Source organism: Columba livia, chromosome 14 (genome assembly GCF_036013475.1).
Source record: "Columba livia isolate bColLiv1 breed racing homer chromosome 14, bColLiv1.pat.W.v2, whole genome shotgun sequence".
NCBI classification, from domain to species: Eukaryota; Metazoa; Chordata; class Aves; order Columbiformes; family Columbidae; genus Columba; species Columba livia.
Window position 1 is genome coordinate 16459914 of NC_088615.1, and position 18672 is coordinate 16478585.

At 44.0% G+C, this 18672-nt stretch overlaps 1 protein-coding gene across 4 annotated transcripts in view; it reads left to right on the forward strand.

Moving 5' to 3' along the window:
• SLIT3 (slit guidance ligand 3) overlaps positions 1 to 18672 on the forward strand; it is a 535141-nt gene that overhangs the window by 485032 nt on the left and 31437 nt on the right. For all 4 annotated transcript variants that reach the window (XM_065030140.1, XM_065030141.1, XM_065030138.1 and 1 more), the window contains exons 30-31: positions 11229 to 11322; positions 16655 to 16792. In XM_065030140.1, the coding sequence (XP_064886212.1) occupies positions 11229 to 11322; positions 16655 to 16792 (232 nt within the window). The remainder of the gene's footprint in view (positions 1 to 11228; positions 11323 to 16654; positions 16793 to 18672) is intronic.

Genomic DNA, 18672 nt, shown 5'->3' on the forward strand with positions numbered 1-18672 from the left:
GTTTTTTTGGTTTTATTTTGTGTGTGTGTTGGGGTTATTTAACCTGGATGTTGCTGTGCTTACGCTTCTTAGCAGGAGCTTGTCAAGTACTAGACCCCAGTTTTGCAATGTGGGAGGCACACAATTGTATATACTACACAAGTATTTGCTATCACAATGCAGGCAACAGCTTTGACTACAGTTGAAACAAACTGTATTTTTGAAGAAGAGCAGGAAATACTTCTGGAAAACATAATACAAGTCGTAAGTGCAAAAGGTTGCAAAAATAGGGGTGTTGCTTAAATTCGAAATCAATAGGGGGATATTTCATCAAACCTGATCAGTGACCTGGAAGGACTCAGATGGGCCGGGGGATCCCTCACAGGTCCCCCTGGTGCTCTCTGAGCAGAAAGGCAAGGAACAGCATAAAATGCCTGGAAGAACTGAAGCCACCAGCCAAACAAAAGTTGCATACAAGCCAAGCAAATCCGAGCCATGGTTTTTGAGGGTCCTCTGCAAGCTGAGTCCAAACACAAGAAATTGGACAGCATCTGAAGTTGCCTGATGGAATGAACAGCAGCTGAGGAGATGCCGTGGAGGCACGGAGGTGAGTCATGAAGAGGCACCTGGAAAGGATTTGTGTGCCTGGCTTGAAAAGAGAGGGCTCTGTTGGCCAAAGAGTTGGACTGAAATCTCCTGTGGCATCCGGGGCATCTCTGTGTATACTCTCTTTAAATAAACCTTTTTATACTGAAGCAATACCTGAAGCTACTATGGCAGTATCTATTAAACAAGAAAAAGTGCAGATGGCTTTAATATCATGTTGAATGTACTAAGGATAGTGCACGCTAACATTTCAGGAGGAAAGTGGGTCACTGGAGGAATCAGGAATTCCTTATTCCTGTGCTCAGAAATGTGCATTGAGCCACCTGCTTCCCTCTCAGTTTCTGACTGTGCTGAACATGGTTTTAGCAAGCTGTGCGTGCTTCAGGGTTGCCAAGTGTATGGATTTTATCTATATTTGTTTGGACAAAGAGTGGATGACAGAGGATACTTTCCAGGGAAGCAGTTTTCTGTGAAGTAGTCAGGGGTACAATGAGCTCTCAGTGTGGTACTTTGCCTAAGAGGGCAGTGATATCCATAGGCAGAGTAGTATAGTAGGACAGAAAATGTACTTCATATCTCTTTGTGTTGGGCCCAAATATTATAGTTAGTTCAGAATTGTTCAGAATTCAAGGAGCAAGTTGAGAGATGAGAGAGAGGATTAGAGGTGAAACATAAAAAAACAGTGGGGGATTGATAATAGGTCTTGAAGATCTCAAGGAAAAAAATCTGTTGTGGCTTAACAAAGAGTAGGCAGATAGATGAAGCTTTTCTCTTTGTTTTTCCACCTCCACAAATATTTGTATGGAGAACCTTCTTTAGAAGGTTCATTGGCTGGCCTTTGTGGCTGAACAAATTCAGAATATACATTTTTATCAATGTAGTTCTACAAGAGTTGTTGCTTCTAGATACAAAACGGATTTCTCAGCAGGTGCTGTAGTTAAAACACAAGTTAGTGCCCGAGTGCTCTGTGTTATGCTGGAGATGAGACTCGATGTTTCTGTACTGAGCATCTGTGATGTTTTGAGTACCATTCGTGCTGTTGGTTATAGATGCCCGGGTCCCTTCTATTCCCGACCATGGAGGCAGGAAGGCTCTGGTAGCACTGCAAAGTAGGGATTCTGCATCCCACATCACTCCTGTGCTCTTGAATGCCGTAAGACTGGTAACACTGCAGTGATATTACAGTAAACGCTACGTGTGTGAAATAAATGTATGCCGTAATGCAAATAATAGTCTGGATACAGGGAGAAAGAAGATCCAAGAGCGTGCATGTATGTTGCTCTATAAGAAATATTTAGGATTGCCCTTGGTTTAGTTGACTAATGGTTAAATCGTGGTAGTAAATCTTATGTTCCTAAATGAAATGCAAATTAAAAATGCATGTGTTGGAAATATTGACTATGGACAGAAGTACAGTATCCAGAGATTGGGTTTTTTTTAATACCTTAGTATTTTCCTGCTTTATCTTCTGCCTGTCTGGTTTTACTTGTTACAGCCTTTTAAGGAAAGAATATCCCAAATAATGATGCATAATTTTTGCTTTCATTGGTTAGAATAATGAAGGCCAAAGATCTTTCTTCAATTAATAACTTTTTGCTGTGTTTTCCTTTCACATTCTTGGACAGTCTTTCCCCCCACTCAAAGTAGATGAAAAATGGGCAATTAGTTAAGTGACTGCTGAGGGAAGGAATTTCCCACACTCCAGCCCCATCTCGCTTTCATTTAAAGAAAAAATTACCTACACTCACAAACCACTTTCCTAGTTCCTTTCCATCTAACAACTTTAAAACAGTGTGCAAATACAAATGGATTCTATGAAATCCCCTCTGCTCTGCCCTGGGGAGACCACACCTGGAATATTGTGTCCAGTTGTGGCCCCTCAATTCCAGCAGGACAGGGAACTGCTGGAGAGAGTCCAGCACAGCCACCAAGATGCTGAAGGGAGTGGAGCATCTCCCGTGTGAGGAAAGGCTGAGGGAGCTGGGGCTCTGGAGCTGGACAAGAGGAGACTGAGGGGGGACTCATTCATGGGGATCAATATGGAAAGGGGGAGTGTCAGGAGGATGGAGCCAGGCTCTTCTGGTGACAACCAGTGACAGGACAAGGGGCAATGGGTACAAACTGGAACACAAAAGGTTCCACTTAAATATGAGAAGAAACTTCTTCATGGTGAGGGTGGCAGAGCCTGGCCCAGGCTGCCCAGGGGGGTTGTGGAGTCTCCTCTCTGCAGACATTCCAACCCGCCTGGACACCTTCCTGTGTAACCTCATCTGGGTGTTCCTGCTCCATGGGGGGATTGCACTGGATGAGCTTTCCAGGGCCCTTCCAACCCCTGACATTCTGGGATTCTGTGAAATAAGTGAACATAAGTTAAAGAAGACAAAATGGAGAGGGGAGGGTAGGCCATTCACTACTGTCATAGACCTCCTTGAGAGCCATCACTGTTTGCTTATATTTCCAGATCCAAATATAGGATTTCATACCTCCAAAAAGAGATCCCCTCCTCAGTCTCACTGTCGCTCTCCCTTGAAGAGGTGTCCAAACACATAAAAAAGACAAAATCGGCTGTACAAAGTGTGTGCTATGGTTTTATGCTTCAAACTATGTACTATGGTTTTATGCTTTCAACTTGCTAGTTTATTTAGTTTTGTTTGTTTGCTCTGACTTTTCCTTCTTCCTATCTATTCAGTTTTGGCCAGAAGCAGAAATGTGTAGCACTTACACAAAACATCAGGAAATATTTCAGGTTTTGCCAATGATGCTAAAAAGCCTCAGCAAATAGCTACACCTCTTTGTTCTCAAACCTCAACAAAGGAAATTAGTGGCTTCTACTACTGAAAATAGGTCTTTTCTAAAAGACAAGGCATCCCATGGTGGGGAGCAAGTGTTTTAAAATAGTTTGTTTCCCTGGGAAAAAGCTGCAAGCAGTTTGTAACACAGGACAAAAAAAATATTGCTCAAAAAAACAAAAAGCTAGAAACTATTTCTGGTTTTATGTGTTTGGAAGAGAAGGCTAAGATGTATTTTACCTTAGGGGACCTTGTGGTGTCCTGTGGTAGATGGTATCTGAGATTTTTGCAGTTAAGCTACTTTTAGACAGCCCACTATTCACTGTTAGTGATTATGGCCCCTTTTCCTGGCATAGCTGATTGCGGCAACGGTGCGTGGCCAAAGCCAAGCACTTAGTCACGCTAAACAGCTCTGGAAGAAACATGCCGTGTGGCTGACACCGTGTGCTGGAGCTCCCCATCACCACCCATCGCCAGGCTGGTTTGCGCCAGTCCCCAAGACAGGCACCGGTGGCAGCTGAATGAAAATACAGTGCGTCATGGCACTCTAGGTTGGTTTTTTGCCCCTTGCGAATTTTTAACTACGTGTTTGACATAGGAACGGGAAGGGTTTAGGTGGCGTGGTTCAGCCTAGTGGTTCCACAAGGACAGGGGCCGCCTCGTAAACACTGAAAGCTTTATCAAGTACTTAACATCAGCCTCTTTTTAAATTTTGGAACTTCAGCCACAATTTCCTCAAGACAAACAGAGAAAACTGTGGTCAAAGTTTGATGTATTTTCTTCCTTTTATTTGAAGGATTTCTGCCTTACATGGAAGTTTCTCAGTTTTAGTTACTTGGCAAACGTGAAGTGTGTTTGCTTTTTGTGCAGAAAATGAAAAGGCACCCACATTTCCCACTTGCATAAGTATGAATGAGAAGTGCTGGAAGAGCTGGGAGTTTTTAGCTTTGTTCAAGAGCCTAAGCCCATTTCCAACCCTGTTTTATTGAGAGAGAACCCACATGTCATTGCTATCAGATTGGACGCTCTTATCTCATTGTACTGGGGCTGAAGAAGGAGGCTGGCAGTGCTGCAGCCTGTCTGTGGTCTCCATGTGGGTGTCCTGTCATGCTGCAGCTCTCCGCTCCAGGATTTCCTCTGGCCCATTTGTAAAATGCAATGTGTCATATTTGGGGAACCAGATATACCAGAGAACTTCTCTTGTGTTCATCAGGACCACAGCGTATCTCTGAGGGAATGAAATCTCAGCTATTGCTGTCTTAAAGGATGGGTGGAGTGAGTATCATCCTCAGATGGGATTCATGATTCATTAAATCCGCTCTGTGAAGAAACACATCAGAGGATTAGAAGTTCACCACCAGCCCATTAGTTAGCTGCTTACTGGCATACTGGTGGTGCACACTGCATAGTTATTGTAATAAAGCTGGGAGGAGCCGAGTCCAGCTATGGACATCCAATGTATTCGGCATGCAGACGCTGTGGGGATGGCCATGTTAGAACTGCCAGCAGGAAATGAGTAAATCTTTTTGTGTATAAAGAATTCTTCAGAGACCTCTATTGGTTCAAAGGCCGTATTGGGTTTATGTGGCAAGGTTTGGTAGCAGGGGAGGGAAAAGATCAAGCGCTGCTCCTCTGTCAGACCTGCCACTGCCCAAAGCTGAGCCCAGCAACAACGCTGATGAAAAACATGAGAGAAGCAACAATGCAAATGCCAAGGTCCATGAAGAAGAAGAAGAAGAAGAGGGAAGAGGTACTTCAGGTGCTGGAACAGAAATTGATCTGGAGAAAACCTCAGTGAAGGAGGCTGTCCCCCTGCAGCCAGTGAAGGACCATGGCAGAGCAGATGTCCACGCTGGAGCTGGTGGACAGACTCAGAAGGAAAGAGCCCATGGAGGAACAGGTATTTTGACAGGAACTGTGTCCCTTCAGTCTGTTCCTAAAGAGCTGTGTCCCATGGAAATGACCCACGCTGGAGCAGTCCATGAAGAACTGCAGCCTGTGGGAAGGACCCACATTGGAGAAGTTCATAAGGGTTGTATCCCATGGGTGGGAGCCCACAGGGGAACAGCGTGAGGAGGAAGGAGTGGCAGAGACAAAGCCCTGTGAACAAACGCAGCCCCCATTCCCCATCCCCCAGTCAGTGTCATTGTCTTGTCTGCCAGCCCTGAGAGGATATCTCAGATGTGGCTGGATGTACTAGGTTGTCTGAATAACTGGATTAAGCCCCAATAGATTCTAGACAAATCACATAATTGGAATACATCTGTATGAAACAATAGAGCTCAAAAAGGTAGGGGTCCAGTAAAATGAGGATCTATTCAGACACAGTGGTTCTGAGGGATGGTGAAGGATATTACCACCTTCTAAGAGCACTGGAAATTGTCTAGTTTAATGTTTCACCCACTGTGGTGTTGTGGCACTTGTGACATTGAACATGATTTTTCGTACTTTGGCAATGAGTAGAACTGGAACATATTCCTTGTTCAAGATTCAGAAATACTGCAAGGATCATTATTGCTCCACCTAGATCTTGTTGTTTAATCAGTTATCCCTTTGCTTAACCTCAAGATTAGAGATAATTGCTCCTTAATTCTGAAAAACAAGCCACTTTGGGAATCTCAATGTGGAGTCTAACTTCAGGTTCCCACTTAATAGGCCAAAACCTGATATGACGAGTTTTTAAAATGTGAGCATGGAATAAAAAGCATGAAGTACCTTTTAGTTCTTTAGTTCTACTAAGTGTTGTGGGCAGTGATTGTAAAGCAAGAGCCAACTTCATTAATAATCCAGACAGAGAATTCTGCCTCAGTGCGTTTCAGGTAATTTCTGTTATATTTTGGTATCTAAGATGGCAGCCGAGTGCATTTGCTACTGAAGGTTTTTCAGTTTCCCTCTTCTTCATTGCAAGTTGAAACAGTTTGGAAGTTTAAAAAATCCTTCTTTTTTTTCTAAGAAGAGCTTCAGATCTTTTTCATCAAACATCAACAACATTCCTAAGTGACTTATTTTCTTGGAGGAACACGCTATGTCTGTTCCACCCAACCATTTTTAGGTTCTGTGTTCTCCTGAAATGTCCGGTTGGCACTGACTTCTTTATAATAGCTGAGAAGAGGGAAGGGGAAAACAAGATTCAAAAACCATTTCTTCCGATACAAGTTATTAGATACAAAATGAGTAATCTCTTATGAGAAAAACAGTACAGTATTTTTTATTAGCAGTAAAGAGTTCCAGTCTGACTTACCTGGCAAAGTTCAGAAAATTGCAACATACTATTTAACCGCTCAAATATATATCTGCTCCCTGTGCAGCCTGTAAAAGTTTGCTCTGTGGATAAAAGCCAGGCTTTCTTCATCATTTCTTCATTGTAAGCACTTTCCTTTTCTCAAGTAATATTGTGAAATTCTTGACAGCATTTTTTTCTTACAGTCTTCCAGGCCCTTCAAAAGCTTCTCTCATGTTAAGGATGAGAATATTTTCTGTGTTGCTTTATGAATTATTTAATGAATACTCAGAATGGGAGCACAAACTATCATCCAACAGACGTGTGAAACAAAAGAACAATCATCTAACTCATTGGTTGCAAATCGGTGGTCTAGATTGTCTTTTCAGAACTGCAGTTTTACTTAGAGCGAAGTAAAATACTGTTACTGCTTCCAATCTCTCCTTTACCGATTAAGGAGAAATAGTGTAACTTGGATCCTGGTTTTAAAAGTCTAATGTGGCGTGAAATATGTAGCTCTCATGACAGCACAGAAGGGAAAAAAAGAAAGATTATTATTAAACTGTGTGTAAAAGTCGTATTTATTGCTCTATTGTTGTTTTGGCTTCATTCTGAGACGTGCGGAAGGCTACAGAAGAGCCGGAACGTCTTTCTTGGCAGTTCTTCCTAAGCAGGGAGCCCTGTAAAAGGTGAATGTGGAAAGCCCCATGAAATTCATGATTTTGCTGAAAAATTAAGAGCAGGAAATGTCGCATGAGACAAAAAGTGTTTTGTTGTGTTGTTTTTGAAAAGCACTGAGCAACGCTGGTGAAGGGGACAAGGGCAGTATTTGCATGGGGGCAAAATACCTTTTGTATTGTTTGTGGATTTTTTTTTCTCTCTTTATTGTTTTTAAATGCATGAGACAGCTGCGATGGGAGGTCCACCTGTTAGTGTTCCACCTGTCAGTGCAGCTTGGTTCTAATCTATAAGTTTCATTTTTTGTGGTATGTCAGAATGCTTTTTCAAAACAAGCACTGATTACCAAGGCATTTGCAATGCGGTGCTCACACAGCTCAGGATGTGCCTGTCTTTATAAAGGTACCTTCTTTGTATCATGGCTCAGTTCAACAGATCACAGAACATTATTGACCCTCATACCTCTGGCTACTGTGAAAAGTCAAATCTCATGGCATAAGTGATTTTCCTCCTGTAAATCTGACATAGTCATAACATGTTCTGCAGTGGGGTGCATTGCGTGTTGATCTGTTCTCTTTGGCTTTGATGGAAGAGAGTAAGCGCACCGTGATGAAACAAGAAACATTATTTGGGATTTAAAAAATTGCTTGACCGATTAGAAAAGAAATACAGGTGTCACTTTCCTGTCTTTATATAAGCACTTCAGAAACCTTCGTGTACCCAAACTGGAGCTCTGATTTGACAACACATAGGAGAGAGGAAAATAGGGAGGTTGGATTATTTTCTACATTTGGGAAAGCATTACATGGAACATTTCTGTTGGTTTAGAATAATCAAGTATCTTCCACAAAGATAATCAGTGCTGCTGGAAGTTGGCCTAAGATTAATGTCCAGTTTGCTTTTTGGTTCGCATAGCTATCCAATGAGAAATTTGGACAAGACCTTTAATTGCTGCACGATGAAGCAGCCCTGTGTCACTCCAAAAAAAGGGAGGATCAGATTCTTCCGCTGATACCAACATTAAAGCGGCCAATGAACATTGCACTCTCAGATCTGAGGGCAGATTTTTTGGCCCAAATATTTTCTGAGTGAATAAAACATGAGAAAGTCTTCGTGCAACCGGTGCCTTGGGTTTTGCTTTTCAGAAAGTGTTTTATTTCCCTGGCATGCTTTCTGCAGCATCTAGTGAACATTGGTGGAGCCTGCACTAATGGATCAAGAAGAATTTTCTCGCCGAGATCAGGCAGCTCTGGTTGCAAGGCATTCCCCAGCGAGCTCCCTAATGAGTGATAGATGGGAAAAATAACAGGAAGGGTCCTTAAACGTTCCAAGTTTTGCATTAAAAATGATAAAGTTTTTTGGATGCTATGTTTGGTACCTAGCCTAGAATTCTCCTACATTTTGATAGTGGTGCCTTCAGAATGACACAGTGAATCATAATATTTGACATTTGGGGAGATTTTTACTGGATCTCTAAGCACTTGTCAAGACTGTTGAGAAGAATACTTTAAGAAGAATTATGATTTCCTTTGAGAATTTATGAAACTTATTTTTTTAAAGCCTGTTTCCTTCTCTTCAAAGCAACCAAAAAAAACCAATTCAAAAGTATGTATTGACCATTTTTAGTGAAAGGATAGTTGAAGGCATCTATCCACACTGCATTCAGTTATTGAATGGTCTTCCAAAAATATTTCCAGCTCTAGATCATTGAGTTCTTTTAATGTCACCAGCCATTTTTGGTTTGGTGGGGCTTTTTTTAGTGTTTATTTTCACATCAGATTCATAGCACACAAGGGACACAAGGAATACCAAGATGATGTACTGGCGGTTGTCCAGGCATCACAGCAAGCTCTGACCTGCTCATGTTCCTGTCTGCCCGTGGGCCAGGGGAGTCACTTTCCTAGTTAGTATTTGGGAGGGCTGGTGGGTCGTGGATTTGGGGGTTGCTTAGTAAGCAGACACGTCTCCAGTTCTGCCACCTCAAAAATGTGTTAATAGCTGTCCCCAGTGACAACTGCGTTCGTATTTGTAAGACCTGAGTGTCTCTAGTTGCTTTGGAGGCATAACAGTACAATGGCAAACATCAAGCCCAGCAGATGATCTGTTTCTGTGGTTCCTGTGGATTTGCAGCATTCCGGTTCATTGGCATGTCCCCCTTCCTGAGCTGGACGCATTCATTGCATTTGCCCAGGGCTGCAAAAAAGACTTTAAAAAGTATTTAATAGTGGTGGCTTCCTGGGATTCCTTGGCTCCAGAGGGAGTTGGTTGTGTTACAGCCGATGCTATGAATAATCAACTGTCCACTGCAGATTGCCATGCCAGACTTCTCCGGCATTGCCAAACCCAACCCACCAAAAGTCGTGAGGGTGTGTGTGGCACACGAATGCAGGGTTTGTTGGTGGTACCCTCTCTTGCGTCTCCAGGGCTTGCATTCTTGCTCCACTTGGTGGCTTATGCTTGACAACTCTCAAAAGCAGATCTATGAGATGTCCCATGTTTGAAACAAAGCAAAAACAAACAAAACGAATTTTTGCAAATATGTATTTTACTTTCATTCTAATATGAAGAGTCACATAAAGAGCTATGTAGCTTGTACTGTAGGGAGGCTGGAGATGTGGGATAAATTACCAGAAGGAGTGAGCTGGGGGTGTTAACAACTTAAACCGTACCTGTCACCACCACAGGCATCCTCAGAATTGCGCTCTCAGTCATCCCTGCCAGATCACAAGACTGATAAAAGATGGGCGATTCTGATTTGCGTTTTCCATCTGAATGTTGACCTTTGTGGTTTGCTTGGCTTGGTGTTTCTCTGTAGCCACTCGAGTGAGGATTTTTCAAAATGGAGTTTCTCCCAGGACAGGTGGAGTTTCATGAAAATACTGCTAAAACATTGCCAGCCCACCAGTGCCTCCCACATTATCTTTTTTCCAACGCTATCCACGTGGCTTGTTGCTCATGTAATGGCATGTATCATGTCCAGGCACACAAGATATGCGTAACCTTGAAACCTAGCAGATGTTGTCTTCTGATATAGCTGCACAGGGGACTTGGGGACTGGAGCTTTTGGGGGTTTCCATGTTGAGAGTACCTGACCTTTGCTTTTCCTGCAAGGCTTTGGGAGGTGTGGGGTAGGTTTCTGTTGGTTTCTTGGGAAGGCAAAGATTTCTGTGGTCTTTGGCTGGATCTCAGATCCTGGGGTACTGAAGTGTGACCTAATAATTTAGGACTCAGAGAAGGGTGGTATTTAAATAAACTATCTGGTTTTGAACATTCTGTAACTATTAATTATTAAAATTTATACAAATCCAGGGAGGCACATGGCATGTAACACACCATACCTAGAAACAGCTGAGCTGAGCTTACATGTGATGTGTTTTTTCTCTCAAAAGACATCATCTCCTGTGAGCGCAATAGAGCTAGTACTTTTCTTATAAATAGTGAATGTTTTATAATTGCATGCAGTCCTAAAGCTGGTTCCTATTATGGAGAGTCGCAGAGGTTTTGGGGGGAGGGTTTGTGGGTTGTTGTTCTTTTCCAGAATGATGTCAAATCAGCTTCTTTGGCAGAGTATTAACTACGGCTAAAATACATTTCAGTGTGAAAATGTTATGGTCTAATGAGCAGCTTCACTTTTGTGTCGCTTGCTTTGATATAAGAGGTTCTGGGTCAGGAACTGCCCATTTGATCCTTAGTCTGTCTCCAAGTGGGGTTTATATGTCAGTACTTTTTATACCAGCCTTTCAAATTCATGTGATAGAAACAGTACAGTCACTGTAGGTCAAAGGAGCCCATTTTAATGAAGTCTCACGTGTCCTCACAAGCAATATTGTCGCCTCCTTCTGAACTCCTGAGCTGTCTCCATTTAGGGAGATTCAGCATCCCCAAACATCGTGCTTAAAGCTGGCTCAGGATTGTCCAAGTTGTGTTAAAGCTTTATTGCTTTTCTTTTGCCTCAGGTGAACTGTGTGATGAGGTGATTAACCACTGTGTTCCTGATCTCAATCCATGCCAACATGAGTCCAAATGTCTTCCCCTTGACAAAGGAATCAGGTAAGCGTGGGTGTATATTGGTCTCCACACGTGGGGTGGATCCATCCATTGACTTGACTAGAGCTGAATTTGCAGTGAGTTTGGGGTAAAAAATCTTCAAAATTAATGCAAATAGTAGAAAACTGTATCTACGCTTTAGACCATGTCACATTTTAATTTTAATGCAACCGTACATACTTTTCTAGCTTTCTGCGGTTTACTTGAAAATAACGGAGGTACCTCAAGAGCAGAGAAGTTGTTCTGGAATAGAGCATGGCAAAAGGAGTACTTCTGGAACAGTTCCTGCAAAATATCCCACCTCAGAAACTAAGGGCAGTTTCCTGATGTCCACAGGCACACGAGTTGGTTTCCATGATCCTCGTGGGTTCCTTCCAACTCAGGACATTCCTTGTGTTCTTTAGGGCAGCTATCAATTCAAGCAGCACAACAGGAGCCTTAACAGATGTAACTCAGCTCTCCTGAGTTGGTTGATGCTGACAGCTTCACAGAGGCAAAGGAAAGCCTCATGTTCCAATTGGCAGTAAAACATCTGGAGATTTGAGGGTCGGGGTGTTTTGAGAGGTGCTTAGTAGCAGTGTTCATCACTTGTAGGGAGATAGAATTTCAGAGCAATTTAGCAAATACAGTCAGTGAATTGAAAAGCCAAGCTCTGTGGAAAGCTCATCAAGAAAAGATCTTTGAATTAAAGATATAAGATAGGAGGGCGAATTCAAGAGAGTTCGGTGCAATCTCAGCTGCTTTCTACACTTTCTCCTAAGGCTGTTTTCAGTGCTGCGATGAGATGCTGGGGCTGACCGGTTCCCTCGTGGGAAGGAGGTCTGGGGTTTGGGTGAGGGACACCCTCGCCCATCACACCCAGCGTGTCCCTGGTCTGCCTGGTAACTTGCACTTGGGGTCAGATTGTGTCCTGTGAGGCAACCAGCATGTCAGAGTAGTGTAAACTAATACACAGAGCACTTCAGAGTAGTCAAAAGGAAGCAAACCAAAATTTTAGAGATGCTGCCTATCTCAAGGGCAGCTGATTCTGTGCTAGACAGTCAGTCTGTACAACTCAAGCCTTTCTTTTGGTTGAAAACCTCCAGACAGAAATCTTTGCAACTCTTCAGGAAGGTGGACTATTGGATGATTAGGACAGTTCCTGAAATGATGCACAGAGGCTGGATAAGGAGGTGTGAACTGGTACATAAATAGTCCCTGATGCTCTTTCCAGCTTTCATTCCTAGTTAATCCATCACTCAGCTAATCCAGTAGCTACATCATGTTATGAGGCAAAGGTTTGTAACTCGAATTACCTTATGTTGCTAGATGTAAGAAGGGATGGAGCCAGCTGTGGTCCTGAATGGTTTTACCCTTGCTGGGAGCATTTTCATATGTGCCAGCCAAATAATTGGAGTAAATGAGACACTTTTTCTTGCTTGCTTGCTAGAAAAGTGTTCTTCACAGTGGGGCTGTGTAACCCTTGAGGGCAGCCTAAATAACTACTTGTAAGTATTTTCTGCTGCTGTTTGTTGTGTTGTTCTTCCCAGTATTCATAGAATATTACACAAAAATCCATCATTTCTTTACTTTTTCTGTCCCATTTTGCTTTCTAGCAGGCCAGACTTGACAGGTGAAGAAGTCTGCCCAGCCTGGAACATAGATTTGTCCAAGTATTGTTTTTGCTTTCGTACTTTAGCTGCACCAAACCATTCAGAAATGGGCCAAGAGCCCTCAGCAGCTCTTGCAGTGATGTGTGGTTGCTGCTGGGCCTCACTGTAAGCTGTCACCTCTGGTCCTGCGCTGCTGCTGGTCCCTCGAGCAGGATGAACCCCTGACCTGTGACTGCCACACACTTATCACATAATGGTGCAGAGTAATGCCACGTGCAGAATGAGTCAGGCTCGTGCACCAGCCATCTGCTCTGCCTACAGAGATGGGGAGTATTAATGGCAGAGTTCAGGCTTGTTCCTGGGCCGAGCATCCCCTTGTTGGGCTTGCGCCCTGAGCACATGAGGTGGACACACCGGTGAAGAACATCATAGCAGCAAGGACACCAGTCAGTCTGTCTATCCCGCCTTCAGCTCTAGTTGGTCTGCAACTCTCTAGAGGGAGGAAAAGATGACAAAGACAGGAAAAAAAATAGGAAGCCGAGTTATTTATTGATATGGGGAGCAAAATTTCATTCTGGCCCTGCAACAGAAGCCATTATTCACGGCTTTAATACAATAGACACTGAGTGCATGCAGATGTAAATCCCAATGGACAGGCCAACATTTTAAATAGCACTAGGCGTGTTTTTCGGCTCTTTCTGATACTGGGAATGTTGCCATCACTACAAGGCTATAGCAGCAAACAAGATTTCAATCATACGGGTGTCAGATGGTCACTGGGATATGAGATAACTGACCTATTGGCGTAACTTCCTCTCTTACCAGGATTTGAATATGGAATTTTATTTTTGCCTTCTCTTTTACTTCATCATACTTTTACTGGTACTCAGTCACTTGCTGGCACTGTGTGGGATAGGAATGGAGGCAATGTGCCGTCGTTCCCCAGGTTTCTGGGATGAGGCACGTGTGTGACCGAGTTTCTCACCAGCGACACTCAGACATGCATTTTTTGGTAGCTTCAGCCTAGATGTGACACACTAAGAGCTCAGAGATGACTGACCCAGAAGGAATTCCGTGTTTCTGAAGGGAAAGCCAAGCTTGGAAACAAGCCGGACTATTTCAGTGTGTGCTTGGCTGCACAGAGCTCTTTGCTTTCTAAGCTGAAATTGCAGGTGGCTTTCCTCACTTCCAGCCTCCACAACTTTATTGTGCTGTTACTGTAGAAGATGAGTAGCCTCCTGTATGCCAGAAAACAAAACAAAAATCAACAAAAAATGCCATTTAACACAATGAAATTACTTCTAAAAAAAATAACTTCAGGAAAGGAGCGTGTTTTTCCATTCACTGTATTGATGTTGGAGCATGATATAAATATACTTTATTATTCTAAAGCTTGGAATTATTACCTGACAGCTTAAAATGCTGATTTAATGCAGCCCTGCAGAGAAAAGTGGTGGTTCTGTCATTACTGAGATAGCCAATACACATCATAAAATTGATGCATGGCAGCCATGAATAAGGAACTGCACATCGTTCATTATTACATCACTTTATATTAGGACTGCAGGGATCAATAAAAAGCAACAGGATTAAATGCTGCCAATTCCCCCCACAAAGCCTTTTGATTGACATTATTTGCTTGCAGGTGTGACTAAAACATTGCCAAAAAATGTTGCCCGCTTCTTATGGTTTGGGGAAGGAATGCTTTTTGCTCTGTTTTGTCATCTCCATTATGTCAATCACACTATTCCCCAAGCCGCCAAGGTGTAAAAAAGCAGCTTAGGCGTGCAGAGCTGGAACATCAGCCGTGCTGCGGTGTGCAGTCGTGATGGGGGTGTCTCCTGTAGGGAGGATGGAGTGTGTGCATCTACATGAAGTTATCTATCCTACAGCCCATGGGATAATAGGCTTTTCCCTGTTCCCTGCTTTTTTTAGCTTGTCACAAGCCACATTTCGAAATGGATACTGAAGGTCACCTCATTAATGTTCACAGATATATAAAGGGTGAGTGTCAGGAGGATGGAGCCAGGCTCTTCTCAGTGACAACCAATGATAGGACAAGGGGCAATGGGTGCAAACTGGAACACAGGAGGTTCCACCTGAAGATGAGAAGAAACTTGTTCCCGGTGAGGGTGGCAGAGCCTGGCCCAGGCTGCCCAGGGGGTTGTGGAGTCTCCTTCTGTGCAGACATTCCAACCCGCCTGGACACCTTCCTGTGTAACCTCATCTGGGTGTTCCTGCTCCATGGGGGGATTGCACTGGATGAGCTTTCCAGGGCCCTTCCAACCCCTGACATTCTGTGATTCTCAGTGCTAGAGCTGGGTGGTTGCTGAAGGGCTGATGCTGGGGCACGAGCAAACCCAGGACCTGCTGTGGCACTCCGGCAGGATTCCCCCAACTCACTGCCGTGCCCTGAGGAGCTGGGCAGAGGCCAGGAGCCAAAACTCAGCACAATGACTGCTGCCTGGCAAGTGCAAATACCTTTTCTCATCAGCTCTCATGTGTCTGGTTCCTCTGAAGAGGTTTTCTATAAGGAGCCTCCTCCTGCACCTGCCCCACTGGGCTGCCGGCAGGGAGGAGGAGGCCAGCAGAATAGGTTGGTGGAGCAGTAGTTTCCCTCCTGATGTTGCCCTCAAATGTATGATGTCTCTCCTCCTCCAGCTCGCGGTGGCAAGCACACTGGGTCCAAACAAGGGGCTCTAGAGAGAGCACAGAACTCTTTTTTATTGCTGAAGTTAACTGAAGCTCCTCCCTTGTTTTGGTGTAAGCGATCTGCCTTTTGTTTTCCAGATGTGCAGTAACATCCAGCTGGGAGGAGTAAAATGTGTTTAATGGACTAAAGTGTGTTCATGGCTAAAGATTGCCTACGCTATAGATTCAAAAAGAGGCTGTTCAGCAATCCCAAAATTGTATTCCAAGTCAGAGACTTTGGGATGCGTTTTCTGTTGTCAGGTTGTAAACTTCTGCAAGGCTTATAATAGAAATGTTGATGCAGCCTTCGTACAACAAACTTGAGGACTGTATAAAATTAAATAAGCCAATGTCTGCAGGTTTGCCACATCCCACTGTGTTGCTCTTGTGAATGGCATTACCCCATCACAGCAGGTACCTGCTTCTCCTGAACGTCATCACAGGAAAGGACGAGCTTCAAAGACAACTTCTTATAGTTGCAGCAACATTTGCTGTGCCTTGCAAATGAATGACAAACAGGTGGTGGTCTTAAAACCAATGGTCTTTTTCTTTAAATTTGCTGCGGTTTATGGCTTGCTTGCAGATTGCTTCCATTTGGAAGGTGGAACCTTACTGTGCTCGGTGCAGCTGCACAGGGCCAACCTCAGACACTCAGCAGTGGGCACATTGGCAAAATCATCATCTGAGATGTCAGAGCGATTCTGCCCTTGCAGAATATTGCCCTTTGAGTCTGTAAGCTTAGGGAAGATGTTGTCATCTTTAGCATAATCGGGAGACTACTGTATGATCACTCTTCTCCACAGACTTGGCTGAGGAAAAGCAGCAGTATGGTATCACTTTGTTCAGATTGAATTTCAGCAGATTGCAGAACCTCAGCTGGAGACAGACAGGAGGAACCTGAGCGCTTCTGATGGCAGGAATCGTGCCTGATGTTTCCAGGAATAATTGCTAACACTTTTCCATCTCAAATCAGATTGGTGCTAGGCTGCCTGTGTGTGCTATTGTTGTGAATGTTGAAACAAGCTATTAACAGTGATCGTCTTGTATTTCAGATGTGAGTGCTTGCCGGGTTACAGTGGAAAACACTGTGAAATAGATGATGATGACTGCGTGGGCCATAAGTGTCGCCATGGAGCCGTCTGCGTAGATGCTGTCAATGGCTACACCTGCGTCTGTCCTCAGGGCTTCAGGTACGTGAGAGTCAGCTCCTCCCTGGACTGTATCTGTACACAGTGTTTGGGCACTTTCTTTAATTGCTTCCATCCTCAGAGCTAATCAGCCTCTAGATACAGTATTGATCTGTCATCCCAACGGGAATGGGTGGCTCACTGCTTCACATCTTGTAGCTGAAGTAGGTCTTAACGAGTTAACTGAATACAGGGGACTGACGATTCTCGCTTTGAAAGCAGCAGATTGCCTGTTGTGCCGTGCTGTGCCAGTTTACCTGCCTGCCCCAGCCTTTCCTGGTAAAAAACTGGGTAATGCACTCACAGAAATTATATGGAGATAAACTCTGCTTGCGCAAGAGTGAGCAATGGGTAACAAAATTACATATATAAACCCCCAGACCTGCCTGAAAGCAAACACGAGTCTGAAGGTTCTGTGCCAGTACCTCTGTGCCTGTTGGTGGATGGACTCGGTACAATTTGGGCTGTAAATTTCCAGTCTCTGATTGTGACAGCTGCCAATATATCTGACTCCTGGAAATCTCTCTGTCTGTCAAAGATAAGCGTGCTGCTCCAAATGGATTCACTAATCATTGCCTGAGGCTGGCTACTGGCTTCCTTCCAGCTAAACCTTTTCTGTGTTTGAAATACACACACGAGACAAAGGAGGAGTACCTGAAAAGATCAGTCTTGACAAAGCAGAAATTGCATGAACACGTATAAATCATTTTCTCTGCTTTATACCTGCAACTGTTTTCATTCTTCTTCCTTTCATCCTTGCTGGTTTTTTTGTTTTTTTTCTGCTCTCAACACACATTTTTATTGCAAAGCAGACAGCCTTCCCTGAATAGGCATTGATATATAACATGTCAGCCCGTGGCTTCACAGAATCAGACTTGTTATTTACAGGATATCAGATATCCTTTGAATGTCAAATTCATACCCTTTTCTCCGTGTTTTATTCTCTCCTTCCATCCCTTTGATGGCCTTAGGGATCTTGCAAATTGATGACTGGCAAGGATAACAAGAGGCTGTCCCACAGTGTAAATGTTCAGTGTTATCTACTTGTTAGAGTGGAGAAACGGAGTCAAGGGCAACTCGAGCCTGTCATCAGATGCGGGTGACTGGGAGACTACTGCTGCAGGTCCCCTGAGCTTTAAGGCACATCAAGACTAGGCAGTGATGAACATGAGCGGTCTTTTTCCCAGAAAGGCAGGTGCACAGTGTTTGGCAGAGATGTTTTGAGTTGTGACGCAGTTGAGCGGGGCACCAAGGGAAGGTGGGTCCCCTCCTGTGTACCAAGCAGCTCTCCTGGCAGGTTGGGCAGGGCTCCAGGTAGGCTCATCTCACACCAAGACCTTCAAGAGCAGAATCTGGAACATCCCAGCCTGCTCTCTCACTCAGATGAGGGGGTTTGATTCCACTAAAAGTCCTCCAAGAAGAGGAAACATCTTTCTCCACAAGGCTTCAAAACTCAGCTGCTAGCTTAGGCAGCACTTCATAGCCCAACGTAGGGTTGGGCAAGCAAAGTAGTCCTGCTGCCTGTCAGCAGCAGAGCCAGGATTAACTTGAGGTCTCCTGCTTGCTTGCTTTTTTTTGCAGTAGGCCATGCCACCTCCCTAAATTTCCTGTGCAAGATGCAAGGGAGCAAGGGCTTTTTAGGAGATGAACGTGGCAGTGGGCACTAACAGGTTCCCCCTGCCAAGGGGGAGAGCAAGCTGAAGCCCCTTGTGTTCTCCATGCAGAATAGTCCCTGATCTTGACTGATATGGGGATTAAAATTCTGCTAACAAAATACGATCTGCTCATTATTCTTTCCCTGACGCCAGCCTTTTGTAGTTTAAAGGCCTGCTGCTCTGAAGGGGGTTCTGATTTTTCTCTTCCCTCTTAAGATCACAGTTGCA